This window comes from Barbus barbus (genome assembly GCF_936440315.1).
Source record: "Barbus barbus genome assembly, chromosome: 34".
NCBI lineage: Eukaryota > Metazoa > Chordata > Actinopteri > Cypriniformes > Cyprinidae > Barbus > Barbus barbus.
The window spans coordinates 8283738-8302418 of NC_136762.1; the positions used below are offsets into that span (position 1 = coordinate 8283738).

General features: G+C 36.4%; 1 protein-coding gene across 2 annotated transcripts; it reads right to left on the reverse strand.

The window, feature by feature from the left end:
* Positions 1 to 2934: 2934 nt before the first annotated feature.
* Positions 2935 to 18281, reverse strand: postnb (periostin, osteoblast specific factor b). 2 transcript variants are annotated; one of them, XM_079391645.1, is made up of 21 exons: positions 17998 to 18154; positions 17261 to 17359; positions 14148 to 14212; positions 13836 to 13993; positions 13577 to 13741; positions 13341 to 13487; positions 13128 to 13269; positions 11212 to 11424; positions 10996 to 11130; positions 10046 to 10194; positions 7126 to 7262; positions 6912 to 7042; positions 6636 to 6766; positions 5624 to 5726; positions 5461 to 5528; positions 5146 to 5191; positions 5018 to 5032; positions 4733 to 4924; positions 4112 to 4153; positions 4004 to 4030; positions 2958 to 3814 (listed from the first exon to the last, which is right to left on the reverse strand). In XM_079391645.1, the coding sequence occupies exons 1-21, from the start codon at positions 18114 to 18116 to the stop codon at positions 3792 to 3794; spliced, it is 2307 nt and encodes a 768-aa protein (XP_079247771.1). In that variant the 5' UTR covers positions 18117 to 18154; the 3' UTR covers positions 2958 to 3791. The 2 variants fall into 2 exon arrangements, 1 of the variants encoding a protein (XP_079247771.1); XR_013782789.1 differs by lacking the exon at positions 5018 to 5032 and having other exon boundaries at positions 2935 to 3814; positions 5142 to 5191; positions 17998 to 18281.
* Positions 18282 to 18681: the final 400 nt, after the last annotated feature.

The following is an 18681-nucleotide window of genomic DNA, read 5'->3' on the forward strand; positions in this document are numbered from 1 at the left end:
ATGAGAGCTACACATTCCAAAAAAGTTGGGACAGGTAGCAATAAGAGGCCGGAAAAGTTAAATGTACATATAAGGAACAGCTGGAGGACCAATTTGCAACTTATTAGTTCAATTGGCAACATGATTGGGTATAAAAAGAGCCTCTCAGAGTGGCAGTGTCTCTCAGAAGTCAAGATGGCAAGAGGATCACCAATTACCCCAATGCTTCGGCGAAACATAGTGGAGCAATATCAGAAAGGAGTTTCTCAGAGAAAAATTGCAAAGAGTTTGAAGTTATCATCATCTACAGTGCATAATATCATCCAAAGATTCAGAGAATCTGGAACAATCTCTGTGCGTAAGGGTCAAGGCCGGAAAACCATACTGGATGCCCGTGATCTTCGGGCCCTTAGACGGCACTGCATCACATACAAGGAATGCTACTGTAATGGAAATCACAACATGGGCTCAGGAATACTTCCAGAAAACATTGTCGGTGAACACAATCAACCGTGCCATTCGCCGTTGCCGGCTAAAACTCTATAGGTCAAAAAAGAAGCCATATCTAAACATGATCCAGAAGTGCAGGCGTTTTCTCTGGGCCAAGGCTTATTTAAAATGGACTGTGGCAAAGTGGAAAACTGTTCTGTGGTCAGACGAATCAAAATTTGAAGTTCTTTTTGGAAAATTGGGACGCCATGTCATCCGGACTAAAGAGGACAAGGACAACCCAAGTTGTTATCAGCGCTCAGTTCAGAAGCCTGCATCTCTGATGGTATGGGGTTGCATGAGTGCTTGTGGCATGGGCAGCTTACACATCTGGAAAGGCACCATCAATGCTGAAAGGTATATCCAAGTTCTAGAACAACATATGCTCCCATCCAGACGTTGTCTCTTTCAGGGAAGACCTTGCATTTTCCAACATGACAATGCCAGACCACATACTGCATCAATTACAACATCATGGCTGCGTAGAAGGAGGATCCGGGTACTGAAATGGCCAGCCTGCAGTCCAGATCTTTCACCCATAGAAAACATTTGGCGCATCATAAAGAGGAAGATGCGACAAAGAAGACCTAAGACAGTTGAGCAACTAGAAGCCTGTATTAGACAAGAATGGGACAACTTTCCTATTCCTAAACTTGAGCAACTTGTCTCCTCAGTCCCCAGACGTTTGCAGACTGTTATAAAAAGAAGAGGGGATGCCACACAGTGGTAAACATGGCCTTGTCCCAACTTTTTTGAGATGTGTTGATGCCATGAAATTTAAAATAAACTTATTTTTCCCTTAAAATGATACATTTTCTCAGTTTAAACATTTGATATGTCATCTATGTTGTATTCTGAATAAAATATTGAAATTTGAAACTTCCACATCATTGCATTCTGTTTTTATTCACAATTTGTACAGTGTCCCAACTTTTTTGGAATCGGGTTTGTATATATATGTATATATGTATATACAGAGCTGGGTAGATTACTTACAAATGGTAATTCGTTACTGATTCCAGATTACATGACAAAAATTGTAGTGAGTAACGTAATTCGTTACATTACAAATAAATTTTAGGTAATATAATCAGATTACTTTTGTTTTAACTCATTTATCACATTGATTTAAATAGCATTATCTTGTACCATAATGATGTAAAAAATGCAAATAGTAAGAAAACTTATAACATGAAGTGCATTAAACATTATATTACGTCAACGTTTCCCAAACTAGGGTTTGTAAAGGAACTGCAGGGGGGTTGTGAGTTTAATGAAAAGCTGACAATTAATTAAATCACAAATTCCCTTTCGAGAAAAGTCTCTTCACTCGGCGGCCATATTTGCGCTTTGCTGTTTCTCCCATTCATAAATATAGGAGTGAACTGTCTTTGTATTTCTATAGTCTTTGTTTTAAATAAAACAATTATTATAAAAAAGATGAAATATTTTTATTTACCTGCATGCCATGTGATCATTAATCAACATCAAAGAAACTGTGAACATGCAAATGTGATACTTAATTATTGAAATATTTATTTTAAAATTTCAGGGGTAATTAAAGCAAATATATTTGGTTAATAAGGTTTAGATTACAAAACGTTTTGGAATGCCTGCATTACATGTTACTAAGAAATAACGTGAATATGTGCATTTTAATTAGTTATAATTAATAATTCATGGTTAAAAAAACATGTAATAAAAAACATAAAAAAAATGTATGTGTTCATCAGTAGCTGATGCAATGCTGTTGCCACCTGAATAATGACTGATCTTTGTGTGAATGTCCACAAAACTGGACTATATATACATATATAATATGTTTGTAATCGGTAGGCTATTTTAGAAAGGAAAATTTAAAAGATGAAAAATAGAAATTAGGGAGAATCAATGAATTATGAATAATTTATTGCTATTGTGTGAATATGTAATCAATAAAAAAGTAACTGTAGTCTGATTACGAGTATTTTAAAATGTAATTTATTCTAATTACAAGTACTTAATTTTTGGAATCTGATTACGTATTCCAGATTACATGTAATCAGTTACTACCCAGCTCTGTGTGTGTGTGTGTATATATATATATATATATATATATATATATATATATATATATATATATATATATATATATATATATATATATATATATATGTGTATATATGTGTTTAGAAAAACCAAATGCATATTTTATATTAGGGCATAATGTTTTTTTACTTTTAATAAATATTGCTACAATTTTTACTGCAGATAATTTATATATATATATATATATATATATATATATATATATATATATATATATATATAGATACAGTAAAAATTTTTGCAATATTTATTAAAAGTAAAAACATTATGCCCTAATATAAAATATGCATTTGGTTTTTCTAATCAGCATTTATAAAATCAGCATTTCTTACAGTAACAAAAATGTTTTAACTGCATCATGAATAAAAATTGGCTGCAAAAGCTCATACAGTGTTTCTTTTGTAGGATTTTCTTTAGATACATTTGCTACATTCCATATTGACACAAAATGTCAGTGTGACATGCTAAAGCATAGAAGTTATGCAAAGATTCTGGTGTGCCTTGACATATCCCACATTACAGTGGCTGCCTGAACTCACTTCAATAGTGTGAATTTGTACCTCCAGGGGGCAAAAAAAAAAAGAAAGAAAAAAAAAGAAGAGAAGTCTTGAAGTTGATAAATGCACAAATACATCACACTCTCTGAAAACAAAACAATGCGACAATTTCTATCTTTATTTTAGATTTTACACCATCTAAACATGAGCACCATAGAATCATTGTCCATGCAACGGTAAACCCCAGAAAAATAAATTCATATTACTGGTTTAAGGCAACTCTTCTCTACACCATGTATTTCATATGAACGCTTCCATTTTTTTGTTCGGATGCTAAGTGTACCAGTGCTCCACATGTAATGTATGGTTGTACAAATGTTCCACATGTATGGTTGTACAAATGTTAACACAAAATCATCAGAAAGCATCAGATTCACATATGATCACTTATTCATAAACCTGTGATTTTTCAAACCACGTTTTACAACAAAAGAGACAAAGCTTGAAATATTTACATACGTATGGGGAATTTCATATTCCTGTTTGGACCAAATGTACTATCTATTATTGATCAAATTTTATCACTATTAATGATCAAAATCGAGTTTGTTTTTCTTTTGCCTTAAACTCAACTCCAACCTGGTAGGTTCTGGACTATTGCGCAAGTAAATGAAGGAAGTATATGCTATACTCTTCAGGTCTTGTTTTCTACTTGGGCTCGCTGTGGCTGGTCTTGATTTAGTTTCTCCTCCGGGGTACCGCTAAAAAAAAAATATGAAAAGAGGCGTTGCCACAAGTTTTTGCATGTGTATAGCTTATTCAATCTATGTGCATGCATTGTAAAAACAAAACTAAATCATAATGTTTCAAACTGGTCTGGAGTTAAATTGAATGGCCTAATGTAGCTGCCAAGTTATGTCAAACAAATAACTGTTTAGTGAATTATCTACCTGGTCTTCTTTGAGTCACTCTTCCCCCTGGAAATGGATTAGCAAAAGACATAAAGGTCAACCATGTTGGGACGATTTAGCTTGAGATAACTAATGTCAGAATCTTACCTTGAATGTATCTGGTGATTTCTTCAGGGTCCTCGCCAAAATCTAGTGGGAAAGAAGAAGAAATAATGAATAATACTCACATTTATCTGCTTATACATGAAGATCTAGAAAATAAAGGAGGAAATATTAGTGGTTGAGTGGGTCGGTTTTACTCCGTAGCCCGTACCGTAGCTAAAAGTGATCCGAAAAGTAAAGAGTATCCCAAGAATATAAAAGGGAGAACAATAATCAAAAGGTTTAGCTGTCTTTTACCAGTATCTTTAGCACAATAAAATGGCAAACTATATTCAGTTACCTGGACAAAATCTATTGGGAAAAAAAGTTTGGAATGAGAAGCACAAAGTGGAGTTAACTGTTAGCGCTGGCGCTAGCATGTTAATAAAGTGTCACACTCCACCATAAAGCTCCATATCGGAGGAGCTGGTGACTGAATATTCACGACCTGCTGATACAGAACATTAAGCAGGAGTCAATAGTTGTGAAATCCAGGTCCAGGGTGGGATGGGTTCTGGCTTGAGCTACAACTGAACTGTTGAAATATTACATGCACATTTCATAGCCATTATATCACACACACACACGCAAAGCGTTTATATTATGGGTGTGTTAAAAGATGTTTACCTTCAATGGCTGTGGTAAAAGATGGATTCCCTTCAATGACTCTGGTAACCTTAGTCATGGTAGGGTCACCTTCGATTACCCTGGTGACCTTAGTGACAGAGGGCTGGCCTTCAATCACACGGGTAACCTTTTTAATTTTTGTCGGGCTCTCAATAACCCGTGTCACCTTGGTGACGGTGGGCTCTCTCTGGACTGCATATATAAAAAAACAAGACTCATTAGACAAATGCAACAAATCAATAATCTAGCCCTCTCGTTAGTAATGAGTTGCTTTGTGTCAATTACCTGTGATGACTCTTTCTAAAGGGAAAAAAATGTAAACATGTCAGATTTAAAGAAAACTGAATTTTATAGAAAACAGATATAAAAAAAACTGATTGCATTGACATAAGAACCATTTTTGATATACATACTCATAAATGTCAGAGGGATCTCCTGATATCTGTATCCAGAGACAAACTACAAAGGAAAGAAAATACATGTATATATCCAGTCTATTACAATTATTATCAATGTCAATAAAATTACACAAAGAAAAGAATATGACATTTGGATAACACTACATATCTGCTCTGTGAGATCGCATCGAGGCATGAAGCCTGTATTTGGTTGCAGACAATCAAGTTAAGCCCAGACCTTCAGGGCAACCAAGTCCCCTAAACAGGCCTTCATGTGAACTACTTCATGCCTATGACATGGTCTTGAATGAGCACGTTGCAATTCAATACCTTAATCTGGATGTATCGGATGATCCTTCTCAGGAGTGAAAGGAGGTCCTGGTTCCCAACCGGTATATCTTTCAAATAGAACACAGTTCTTTAACATGGATTTGATTTGAAAAGGGAAAAAAAGGCCACTGCAAAAGCAGAGGCATAATTTCATAACACTCACCCTCAGGGTACAGAAGAGTCCTAACGAAGTGAATTACTCCATTTGTAGCCATTAGATCAGAATCAGGAACTTTCACAGTGTTAACCAGCATGCTCTCATTTGCCTACAAATTGGAAAATGTTTTCAATAAATAAATAAATCAATAAAACATGAAATATTATTATATTATGTATTTTTTTCTTTTCTTTTTTTAAAAAATTTGAACAAAATATACAAAACAAACAAAACAAAAAGCACTGAAATATATAACAATTAAATTATATGCATATTTTACATATGACAAAAAAATAAAAACACCACTTTAAAATTTTTATTATCACCACTTCTGTAATATTTTTAATAATTACAATTATTAATTTAATTGAATATGATTATAAATCAAAATTAAATAAAATTAAATTAAACATGATTAGAAATCAAACAAAAAAATTAAAGAGATTATATGGGTTCTTGTTATATTTAGGAGCTGTACCTATCTGATTTGAATATTAATGCTTATTTTAATTAGTGTAAGCTAATGTATTCAGTCATATAATATACTGACAGGTAATTTGATTATTTAGGTTAGTTTACACAGTTCACAGTATTAACGTACAACAAAAACTAACATTTTTATTTAATCAAAGAAATACGTTTTGTCACCTTTCCAATGTAAATTACGGTATATTAAGGTTACAACATCAATCAAATCAATCAATAAAAAAAATTGAAATACATAAAAAAAAAAATAATAAAACTATTAAAATGGTTATTTTTAAAATTATTCTTTGCCACTTTAGCACTTCTATAAATATTAAATCAATTCTTCATAAATTAAATCAGAGGTTGAATCGAGATAAGTGGTTTTCTACAAATAATATTTTTATTTTATTCACAGGAAATTCCCACCATAAACCTTTATATTACAGAGCAGAATCATACTCTGATAAAGATTATCGCATGTATCCCTAAAACAGATGTTATGACTGGAAATTAATTTCAAGGCTGGATAGCCAGAGCGCTTGATACTTACATACAACACCCTCAAATTGCTGCCCTGGAGAGTTTTCAGGAGGTTAGTGACTCCAGTCTCCAAGCCTCCACCGATGAAGATGCCGTTACTGAAGTGATAGAGCAGGATGGCTCTGAGGGCGTTAACGTCACCTGATCACAGAGAAGAGACACTGTCACATCCTGTAGCCTCCGTCTTACATCTTTAATCTCATTAATCCTGAATAAAACACAGCTAAACAGTAATTCTAGATGTGGTGTGCCTTGAAAATGGCATGTACAGTATGAAAGGACTCACTCTTCAAAAGAGACAAGTCTCTCTCGCTGAGCCCTGCAAAAGCCTCATCTGTGGGAGCAAAAAGTGTGAAATCTCCTTCCTGTTTGAGCAGATCAGTCAGGCCAGCTGCCTCCATCAGGGACAAAAAGATCCTGTAGCAATGAAATGATACAGTCAAGACAAGAACAAGAAAGCGATCTTCACTTTGACTGAGCAAACATGTCATTTTTCTTACTTGAAGGCTCCGTTTTTCACCAAAAGTTGGTACATGCTTGAATCTGCTGGCGTGATCAGGGTCTTCATTAGATGGAGGGCACCATTACTTCCTTCTTTGCTTCCACGGATCAAGCAAGCATTCTCAATGCAGACAGCCTGCGTAGTTAAAATATTACGAGACAGTTCATTTCCTCTGGGTTTACTAATGGAAAATGTCTGAGCTATTACTTAGAACGTACAATGTCAATAAATGTCAATGTAAGTAATGGGCAAATAATAAGAATTCATACACCTGACATTTGAGTTGTGTGACGTAACACCGTCTTTATATGATTCTGTTCAAATGTTCCCATTTGGCAAAAAAAGGCTAAATTTATTTGAAACATATTTAAAATATGTGTTAAAACATTCTTTAAAAAGGGCAAGAAAATACATTTAAAAAACTTTTCAAATAAACATGCAAAAACAGTGAACAAGAAAGTGGGGGGAAAAAAGACAGGATTTTTTTTTTCATAACTTTCATAAAGTTTTATAAACATTTGGTGTGAGTTTATCAAACCTTTAAAAGTACTTTAATGTTAGTAGCCGACATTGGAAAAGCGACTATTTTCTATGTATTTTTTGCAATATATTTTGAATGATAAACAAAGGGCAAATATCTGATGAACAAATATTTAAAACACATTTCTATAAATCTCATTTCAAATAAATATTATGTATTAGCCGTCTCATAAAAATACTTATACATACTTATTATAAACTTAAATACTACATATAAGCAGTATATTATATATTTAAGCAGTATATTTTCCTGACATATTTTTGCCATTTTTATTGTGCATTAAAAAGTATGATTAAATAAACAATTTAATTAATTAATCATTAAATTAATTTATTATTTTCAGTTAATTATATATATATATATATATATTTTTTTTTACTTTTTATCAAATTTTCTTCCTGAAACAGCAGTAACAAACAAAACACAACTGTGCAAATTCAGAACCCACAATAAAATTATTTTCACATGGATTCCAGAAAAGATGACAACATCAAACGCTGAATGACACAGATCTATCTAGGATATGCGACATTACAGAATTCGTATCTGCACCCAATACAATTTCAAAATCCGAAAATTTCAAGAGATAAGTTGACAAAACCGAGAAAAAGTAAGGTCAGGAGTACAAGGGGCATAAACTGAAAGAAATACAATATTCCTATTCTCCACTCTTATTTTTGTGTGTTATTCTAGCAGTCTGTATCACAACCTTTGTCTAAAATAGTCATATTTAAAGTCTTCCGCACCAATATTAGGACACCCTTGGTTTTAGTATCCAAAGATGAGTGAGATACCACTTCATAAAACTTATTACACCTGCGTATATTCTCCTCTTTCAAATGGGATTCTTGAACTAACACTATATCAGTCTTTCTTCTTCGCAAAAGATCCAGAAAACCTGTATGATTGTGAGGGCCATTTAGGCCTATTACAACTCCGAATATATTAAGGTCAGTCATAGGTTTCGAACATAATTACTGCATAATAAGACAAAATAAAAGTTTGAGAATAAAACCAGTTGAGTCTACCATTAAACCACCCCCCACCCTTCCCATCACTATTCAAAAAATATATAAATACATTCCCATGAACCCATTGTCACATATTGACAATGGTAGTATCTCCATTAAAAAAAAATACAATAAAATAAATAAATAAAATAAAAAAAGGGAGCGAGAGAGAGAGGGGAATGCAACTAGAAACATAAATAAAATAACAATCAGTAAGTGATACTGTATGCACAATGAAAGCTTCTAGTAACTATGAATTAAGAAGTGAACATTAAAGTGAACAGTGAAAGAGACAGTCACCCAACCATTTAAAATATCTCTTCTCCGATTAGACAGCAAATGTCCAGCTGGAGTTCACTGAGAGTTGGTGGATGAATGGGATCTAAGAAAAACTCTTGCTTCTTCTGGGGAGTGTAGCATTTTAGGTTCACCTTGATTGAGAATGACCTTCATCGTATTAGGATAAAGAAGAAAATTCTGGATGCCAGCTTCTCTCATTTTCTTCCTAATTGGCGCAAATGCACTACACCTTTTTGCGGTGATTGGAGAAAAATCTGGAAAGAAAGACAGTGTTGCTCCGTCGGATGTTTTCACCGGGGCATGAAGTCTGGCAGCCCGCAGAATGAGCTCCCTGTCCACGTACCGCAGCAGTTTAAAGATGAAAACCCATGGTTTAGCGCGATCTGAGGATAGCCTTGTGTACACGCGATGCGTCCACTTCAATCTCTTTGCCCGCCAGAGACGGGAGCCACGCCGGTAGCGATCTTTTCAAAAAGCCCATAGAGTCGTCCTTTTCGGAACCTTCAGGCAATCCGACCAGACGCAGATTGCTGCGCCTATTGTGATCCTGTAAGTCCACAACCTGTTGCTCAAGCGTGGCAACGCGCCTATAGTGATCTGCAACAACTTTCTTTTGTTCTCTCATCTCCCCTGTAAGAAGATCCAGTTTAGAGCATAGCGACTGAACAACTGACATGTGAGAAGCGAACTCGTTCCGCATCGCCGTCAGCTCGGTTCTTAGAATGTCCTCAAAGTGTGTAACAGTGTTCGCCATCTTGTCCATCATATCGCTCGCGGCTCGGTGGCTTGGATTTCTTCTTAATCGGAGAAGCCGACGGAAACAACTCCTGCTGTTTCCGATTGTATGCCATCAGTGAAAGCATTATTAATGAATAAAACTTCAAATAAAACGAAAAAAAAAAAACTGCAAAAAGGGCCAAACATACTGAGCTCTACTCAAGTGCGACTAGGTTCATGAGCACGTCACGTGACTCTAGTTAATTATTTTTTATGTATTAAATTTTTTTGCCATACATATTTTACAAATGATAAGTCAGTCAAGAAGAAGGACATAAAACAATACTGACTGTGCGGTAGACGAAGACTCTGAGAAATTTTCCTGCAAGTGTTTCCAGGCGCTGACCATTGTACAGCTGACTCAGCACAATCTTGCTCTTCAGGATGTGGTTTTCCAGAATGATCTTTAGGAAGCTCTGGTCCATGGACATCACCTCATCTAGATGGCAGAAGAAAAAACATTTGCACTAAAAAACTAAATTATGACAACATTTGTAACATGATACAATGCAACTCTGATTTAGTGCAATTAGAAAAACCGAGCAACCTCTTCTATACTGAAACATTCACATAACCAAAGAAGCTATAACACAGAAACATCATATGTTTCAAACTGCAACATGTAAAAACCTGGCCGGCCTTTAGCGGAGAGCAGTTTTGTGGAATGTGCATTCATAGACAGGATTTTTAGTTATTGTAACCCCAGGCACTGTACCTTTTCCCCCATGCAGCCTAGTAAAATGAACAATTTACCCTGTAAATATAATGTGATGAATGTGTTCATCTGTCTTTAGTCACAAATGAACTACATGCATGTGATGATGAGGTGAAAGATCTAGCCTAGCCTCCTGTGAGGCCTGAAACCTTCTATTTGGGAGGTGAGGTAACAGAAGCTTTCGCCTGCTCTTCCTTTCACCATCTTTTCAGTGCTGGAAGCCCGATGAGGCCCAGAGATTAACAGATACAGCTACCGTGTCAGCAAGCTTCCATTTTCCATACACAGGCACTGATTCATCATGGGATGGCAGGTGTAAAAACAAAGTTATAGTTATGGGACCTTGGAGGTTAACAAAGGCAAGGCAAATCAGCAATTGAAAGAACACAGGCCATGCTAAGGTAGAATTAAAACAGACAATGAAAGAGAAGAAACCAGCAGCTGTGTTACGGCAAGGAGACTATGAAAGGTAGTTAAAGGGAGGTAGAAAGAGCGATTGACATGTATTCAGACTTGTTTGCTCACCGTTGAAGGCTGTGTTCAGTGGAGCCAGGAGCGTGTACTCAGCCTGGGGTCTCATAGCTGCTGACAATCCCAGCTCTGTCAACATGTCACTGAAGGTGCCTTGAGATTGTCCAACCAACTCCATAACCTGCTTAGCTTTGAAGAAAAAAGCAAAATCCTAATGTTTAAAAAGCATGTTAGAATGATTTCTGAAGGATGGTAGGAGGTAAAGCTAACCAGAGTCGGGCATGAGGACTTGATCGATGAGGTGGATGACTCCATTGGTGGTGACAATGTCCTTCTTGAGTACCATCTTGATGCCATTGACTGTGAGACTATCTCCATCGCAGCCAATCTCAATATTGCTGCCCTCCAGGGTCTCATAAGACGTGCCGGCCATGATGGCCTCGGAGCACTGAACAGAGTTCAACAGATGGTAGTTGAGGAGAGCTGGAAGAGAAGAAACATTAGTCTCTGTCATCCAAGCACATCTGTTATTCCTCTTACACGCCTCTTGAGATATGAGGAAATCATGGAAAAATTACATTTGTTATTTATTTATTTATTTATTTATTTAACGTTTAGAACATACCACATCAGGTAAAAATCACAAATGGGAAATTTGAAAATGCATCATACAAACATGCTAAATGATAATTTAGCACAGTGATTTAACATGGTATTTGCTTCAAATGAATTTGCATTAAATCACTTGGCAAGCACAGTTCCAGAAAGTTTAGGCAGGGCATGTCGAAAAAAAAACCTTGCTAGTTGATTGCGGTTCTCATTCTAGAGAGCTTTTGACTGAATAAAAATCTGTGTAGTGCAACGTATGTGATCGAATTTCTAATTTGATTTCCTGGAAGAGAAAGGTTTTAAATTTGAAATGCCTGTATCTACTAAGTTAGGCACTAGCATATAGAAACAGTACCTTCAAAGCTAACAGACATGGACCTAAAGCCACAAAACTTTAATTTCATTGTCTTTAAAATTCTATGGTTTATTTATAGATTATGTAGATAGCTTGCAAATGCTTGCATTGTGACACTGCATCTCCCATCCGTTTACATAAGGGATCCTTGGGAGCCTTTGGGTCCTCTCTGAGTGAGTCTCTCAGCAGCTCCAAGCCATTTGACTGCAAATGGAGCGCTCTGATCTCACGTCATATATCTGGCTAGGGACTAATAAGAGGGCAGAGATCCCATCGCCGCCAATTTTCACTGGATTGTAAAGCTAACAGCTGTTTCCTGTCTATATGTTTTTGGCAAGACAAGGACGATGCTCTTTTCAGAAGGTCTTAGATCTTTCTCCTTTGGTCTTAAGATGAACATACTGCTTTAACAGTTATGAAATGCATTCTGGATCACTCTGGAAAACACAAACCACTGGGTTCAAATGGATGTTTTCTCACCATGTGCTGAATTTGATGGTATTATATGCTGTGAACAGTTAACTGTACCAGGCATCAGTATCTAGGTTAAGCTTGTGAGTTTTCCTTTTTCATTTCCCTGGCTTCTCTCAATGAAATTCGTTAAAGTAGCAGATCAAATATCTTTCCGCTTGGCACAACAGATTTAGCCATAATATTAGTTTTATTTTAGTTTCACTCAAGCAGTTAATATAAACCTTACATTCATGAGATTGGGCATTACGTAATTCTTTTACATGATCACCGGGACAGCTAATGTTTCCGAACTCCAAAGCAAACATCAACCACAGTATTTTGAAAATACAGTAAGACATACCCATAAACTTTAGTTCTGCTGCCAAAAACCTTCAGATTTGATCTCATCTCCAAGTGGCTCAACTGTAACCCTGTCTAAATCTCAAAGTAGTCCCATAAGTGTGGTTATGGCACTGTTTGCCAACTGTCTGAGAATTCCAGGTCTACAGCTCAGGGTGCAGCGGGCCCATCTGGTTTGAAAGGGGGTGAAATAACACTCGGCCTCACTGAGTTGACTCAGATCAACAAACAAGCCACGAGGGAAACGCCAGTCCCTTGATTTCCTGCACCTTTGTCTCATTAAATAAGAATAAAGCCTTTCTTTATGCCAAGTCTGCCATCAATATGGGACTTAATGTTTCCCTTTGGCAACTTAAAGCACTCCGTGAGAATAGCGCATGGGGCTTTAGGTCTTGGAGCTTGGGTTTACCTTGGAGGGAATTCTTGTCTTCCATAAGCCTGTCCAGAACCTCTCTATCCAGTTTGTCAAAGGCATCATTGGTTGGGGCGAACAGGGTGAAGTGTCCGGGTTGACCCAGCTTCTCAATCAAACCGGATGCAGTGGCCACAGTCTGGACAAGAAATGGAGCATAAACAACTTTGGTTCACTGACTACATAGTTCCAAGTTTCCTTAAGACTTACGCTCAAAGTACTCAGGTCGTCGTCCACTTCGATCATATCCTGAATAGTGTTGCCAACAGCTGTGATGACACGGTCAATGACGTGGACCACTCCATTGGTGGCCACCTGGTTACCGTGAATGATCCTGGCACAGTTCACTGTGACAACCTGAATGAGAACCACATGTAAAATTATTTCCTCATGGAGACGCAAGTAACCTATAACCTAACCCTCCATTTCTCAAGATATCAACTTACCCCATTTGAGTAATGATTGATGAGCAGGTTCAAGTCATTGTACATGGAGGTGGCGGTCATTCCGTTCTTGAGGTCTTTGGTAAGCAGACGTTTGTTGACCATGTGGTAGTGCAGAGCATTGTACAGCTCAATATTAACATTGCTCACCAGAGCACTCCTTACCTCCTATAGGACAAAGAGCAAGCCATTGGAAAACAGTCAAGGTATTACTCAAGTTTCATGTGTGTGCTGCCGGGAGAAAGAAGGAATGAGATGTTACTGAATCGAGAAGGTCCCAGGCATCATTACTGGGCGCGAAGAAAGTGTAAGACCCAGCGCCTTCGATCTCTTCCTTTAGCTTGGATAGAGCAGAGTAGTCCTGGGTCGTTGTGGCTTTGACCAGGCCGAGGGTACCAAACACATTGTCAATGGGAGCAACTGCAAGAAAAATTAAACAGATTGGCTGCGTGATTAGCTATGAGATTGTAGCTTTCAAATTGGGTTACAATCTAATTAATGTACTGACAACATAGCCATACTTAATGATTTCCCAATGACTGACAGGTCAGTAAGCAACTATCAAGAAACCAACCTGCAGGACAGCCGCGCATGCCATCCAGTTTCATGTAACCTGGGCAGCACTCATACAACACAGTCCTGGATGGAGAAGAAAGGTAGAAAACAGGAAGAACATGTGTTAAGTGAGTACTGAATTTCAGACATATGGCACCATTTGAAAAAATACAATACCAGTAGTGTACAGGCTTAAATTCATTTTTTTCCTGGATGCCATTCACTCGTCGTTACAAGCTATCCTGGTTTTAATGATAACACAGTTCATGGTCCTGGACAGACAGTCTGTCCATATGGTAACCATTAACTGTCTTTGTACATAAACATGCTATGTGGTCCTGAGGTTTGTGCCGTATTCCACTATCATTATGTTGTCACAGCATTGCATTAATACTTTAAGTGCCCTGAAGCGGAGCACTGAGACCAGCTCGGTGGTTTGGTAAGGCTGAGGGGTATTTTTTGGATCCAGGATGCCTTTAAAGCAAATTTATAACCCAGTGAAACGATGGTTTGGAAGTTACAATGTACAATGGAAGGAAACGTCGAATCAGCAGTTTTACCGCAATGAAGGGCATATTCTATGGTTTTTCTGTTTTTATTGAAAGCGGCTCTTCAAACCGGTCCTTCAAACCAAGCTTGTAAATTATTTCCATGACCACACAAACTGAATCTCATGGATGAAAAGCATTTTGTTCTTGGTAGAATTAAAAATCTAATATAATATAATTCAACAATATATAAATAATATATTCAAAATTATATATAATTATATATAAAACAATACAAAAATATATATTCAAAATTATATTTAATGAACAATAATTAATACATTATAAAACATTACAAATATGCATGTCTAAATATAAATCTACACATGTGCATATCAAATTATTTTACTAAGAATCATGTAAATTAAGGAAATGTTTTTGACTTGTACTTTAAGAACTTTTTTAAATAAGGATTTTAAATAACACCATAAACAGATATCTTTATGTATCATTATTGTTGTTTATTTCTTTTCCATTCCCTTAAGTGTGTGATCAGCCAGTTCCAAGTTCATATGCATCATAACAGTCTCTTAATATGAATAATGGCTTCAATAAAACTCACCTAAGCTAATTATACCAACTATATAGCAGCCGTATTGTAGAGTTAATAAATAGCTTTTAATGGGAAACAGGTTTTTTATATGGTCCTCTGAGAAAACACCACTGGAGAGTTACGATCCGCTGAAGTTCTCAAAGCTGCTGATATTAAATGCACTCTAGATTCACAGATGGACACTAGTCAGGGTTAGTGGGCTGCCGCACTTGGAAATCTCCACACCAGCAAAATAGTTCCACGTGATGCAAGTTGCTGAATTCCCCAAACAGATAAAACAGCCTGCAAATCATCAAATGAGAAATGACATCCAGTGCTGAGTTCTGTGGAACATTGCACAATCTCAGAGACTTGTCAGTTTCCAATCACGAGACTGTAAGAACCTAATAGGGATTTCAAAGTTGTCCTCTATGTGACCGCCTTACAGAGGATCCAGAAGCAATAGTTTTGGATCATTTCTAGCCTCTGAGTATTCTATGGAAGTGAAGCACAGCGAAAGGGGATGCGAGGGATGTCAGTGAAGTCATTAGAGTTTCACTAGAACATGAGCTTCTAAAGAATATTTCCCAAAAACCGGAGGAAAACATGACTCCTGTTGACCAGACACTCTGAGGGAATACAGCTACATTAATCAATGGGGAGAAGGTCAGATTTTCCAATTTCCCTGAAGTTCTCCCTAGTGAGTCACCAGTTCAAAGGATCCACAACATTACGCACATGTTCAAACCAATAGGATGGAGTTAAAACCATCAGATGGTGGAGATATCTAGCAAAATATATCTAGATAAGCTTTGTAGAACATCAAACCAATGATCTGAATGAAAATGGACACTTCAAAAGGTAGTAATCTTCAATCGTCCCTCATCTGCACATTGAGAAGCCATCAGTGATATTGTTTTTTGCACTAATCTTTGCGAGAGATCTAGGACTGTCATACTCATCTCAATTATGTAGGCTAAACACACTAAACCAGATATTTACAAAGATTGCCAGACCGCTATGTAATGGTCTGCTGAGTGCAGAGAAAATACTCAGAGCAGAACAGTTCCTGGGTTTCAAATAATCAAAACTGCAAGGGAAGCAGAAAATCTACAGAATCTCTCAGGCAAGTCTGGATTTGCAAGTAAGGAAGTTTGAAACCACTGGAGGTAACCTCACAGTGTTCTTTGGTCACACGTGAACGGCCCGGGTAACCTTTACGTTGCCGTTTCCTCTCTTTCCAACCACGGAAAAAGAATTTGAAACCGGAGGCATAACAAACTCAACATGAATCAACGGTTGTGGTTGACCATGCTGTTCTCCAGAAACCACCAGGTCATTACTGGAGCCTTCACAGTAGGACTTTGTGCTCATCTTACCACATATTGTTGATCTAGATGTTAAAATCTTTTTTGTTGTTGTTGTTTTTTTACATTTCACACGTCATTAAGTTCACTTAGTTTTGCCAAAGAGCTTCCCGAAAAACAAAAGATCCTGCTGACATTTCCACCTTGTAGACAGCTGTGTATTTTTGCCGTAGGACAGAAATTTAAGGAAAGGTGTTTCAACACAAGCCAAACACTCCAGGCAAGATCTACTGCTTTCTTTAATTATCAATGGCATGTCCTGACAATGTCAGTGGGTCTCACCATTTTATACCAATTAAGGTTCTGCAGTTCTCCGGTGGTTTGTAAGACTGAGTGCTGTAGTAAGGCATGGAATTTAGTTACTAGCAGTGGAGTAATTCTTTTTCTATTTATCCATTCTTTGTTTTGGCAGCCAGGTTGAACTGTAAATCTACTGTTGCTGTCAAATTCTGTATTTTTCAAAGTTGTTTAAAGCACTGTAAATTCAACTATTAAGCTGCATTTTGGAGCTCTGCTTAAGTAGGAAATCATATGTGCATGTAGCTGTTGGAAATCTTCACACACTCTTACCAGTTGGGACAGTGACCTTTCACCTTTGTCCATTGGAGTAGCTGGAAATTTCCAGTGTCTGTCAAAGAGACAGGATATGTAATAGCCTCCAGAAATCATAAAACATCACACTTACGCTTTCTTTCCACAGATGGCCCCTTGGTACCAATTACGGCAAGTGCTGAAGTATTTCTTCTTTGTCCCCACCACTTGCTGGAGAGCGCACACATTTGGTCTGGAGAGAAGTAAGATAGGGCAAAATGAGTAAAGCTATGACAGAGGACTGCAACAGATGCATTTTTTTGTGACAGCATGGTGCTTTTCTTTAAAAAGTTATAATTAAAACAATGAACTTTAATTTACCATTTTCCTAAGTTATTTTTATAAATATATATAAATATACCTAAAGTAATATCAAATTAACTTTATTATGCCTATTAAGGCCTCTGAATAAATAAAATAAATAAATAATACTCTGATAAAAAATTATTAAAAAATTACTATAGTAAAAATACAATTTCAAACAAAATGTGAAAAATCAAATCAAATAAAAATTAAATTAACATTATTAATTAACATTATGAAAATCATTAAGAATGAAAAACACAAATAACGTTGTATCATGTATCTACATATATACTTTTAAATAAACTGTTTAATTCTTAATAGACTGTTTTTATAATACACCAATTTAAAAATAAAAAGTGCTAAAACTATTTTTTTCACAATTTACTTATGTTGCACAAGGACAAAGAAAGTTTAAATAAAAAACAACAATAGCAGCATATGTAAAAATATGTACAAAAACGGAAATATAAATCATAATAATTGCTCTTATTTTAATGATAATAAATAAAATTAACTATCTCTTACCCTTCTTTCTTTGCTCGAATACGACTATGAGCAACTATCTTGTCATAAGCTGAGGAGTCTGCCTGGTCAAAGGCAGACAGCACAAAGAGTGCAAAAGAAGCTGCAAAGAGTAGCTTCATCGCTGCTTTCCCCACTGTGAGACTTCAGAGCAAGAAATGGGCTCCAGCGGAGGGGGAGAGGGCTTTTATAGCTCAGCTCTCAGCAGCAGGAGAGACTGGCAAACTATCAGTGCACCAGCCTTTCCTGTTCACCAGTGTGTCTCTATGATCTCACCTCTTTATACTGAATAAGCAAAACACAAAGAGTGGAGGATTAATTCAACATGAGCTGAGCTAATGAATACATCATATACATGGGGCGATATTTTAATCCTTATTAGGATTGGTATGATTCTTTACTGATGATATTTCACATTTAAGAAAACCTGCAGAAATATGTAACATACGTATACTGTTACACAACGATTTTATAACTGACAAAGGATCCAAAAGTCTGAGAAATTATTCTATTTTGCATTTTTCTAATTTGATTTCACATTTTATATTACAAAATATATTATCAGAATAGCAATTTGAGTGATTTGTGAACAATTTGAAGAAAGAAAATCCAGAATGTCTTATATGACAGCAGAAATCAAACTTGTGACTTGATCATGTTAAATTTGACAATGATCCAAAAATAACA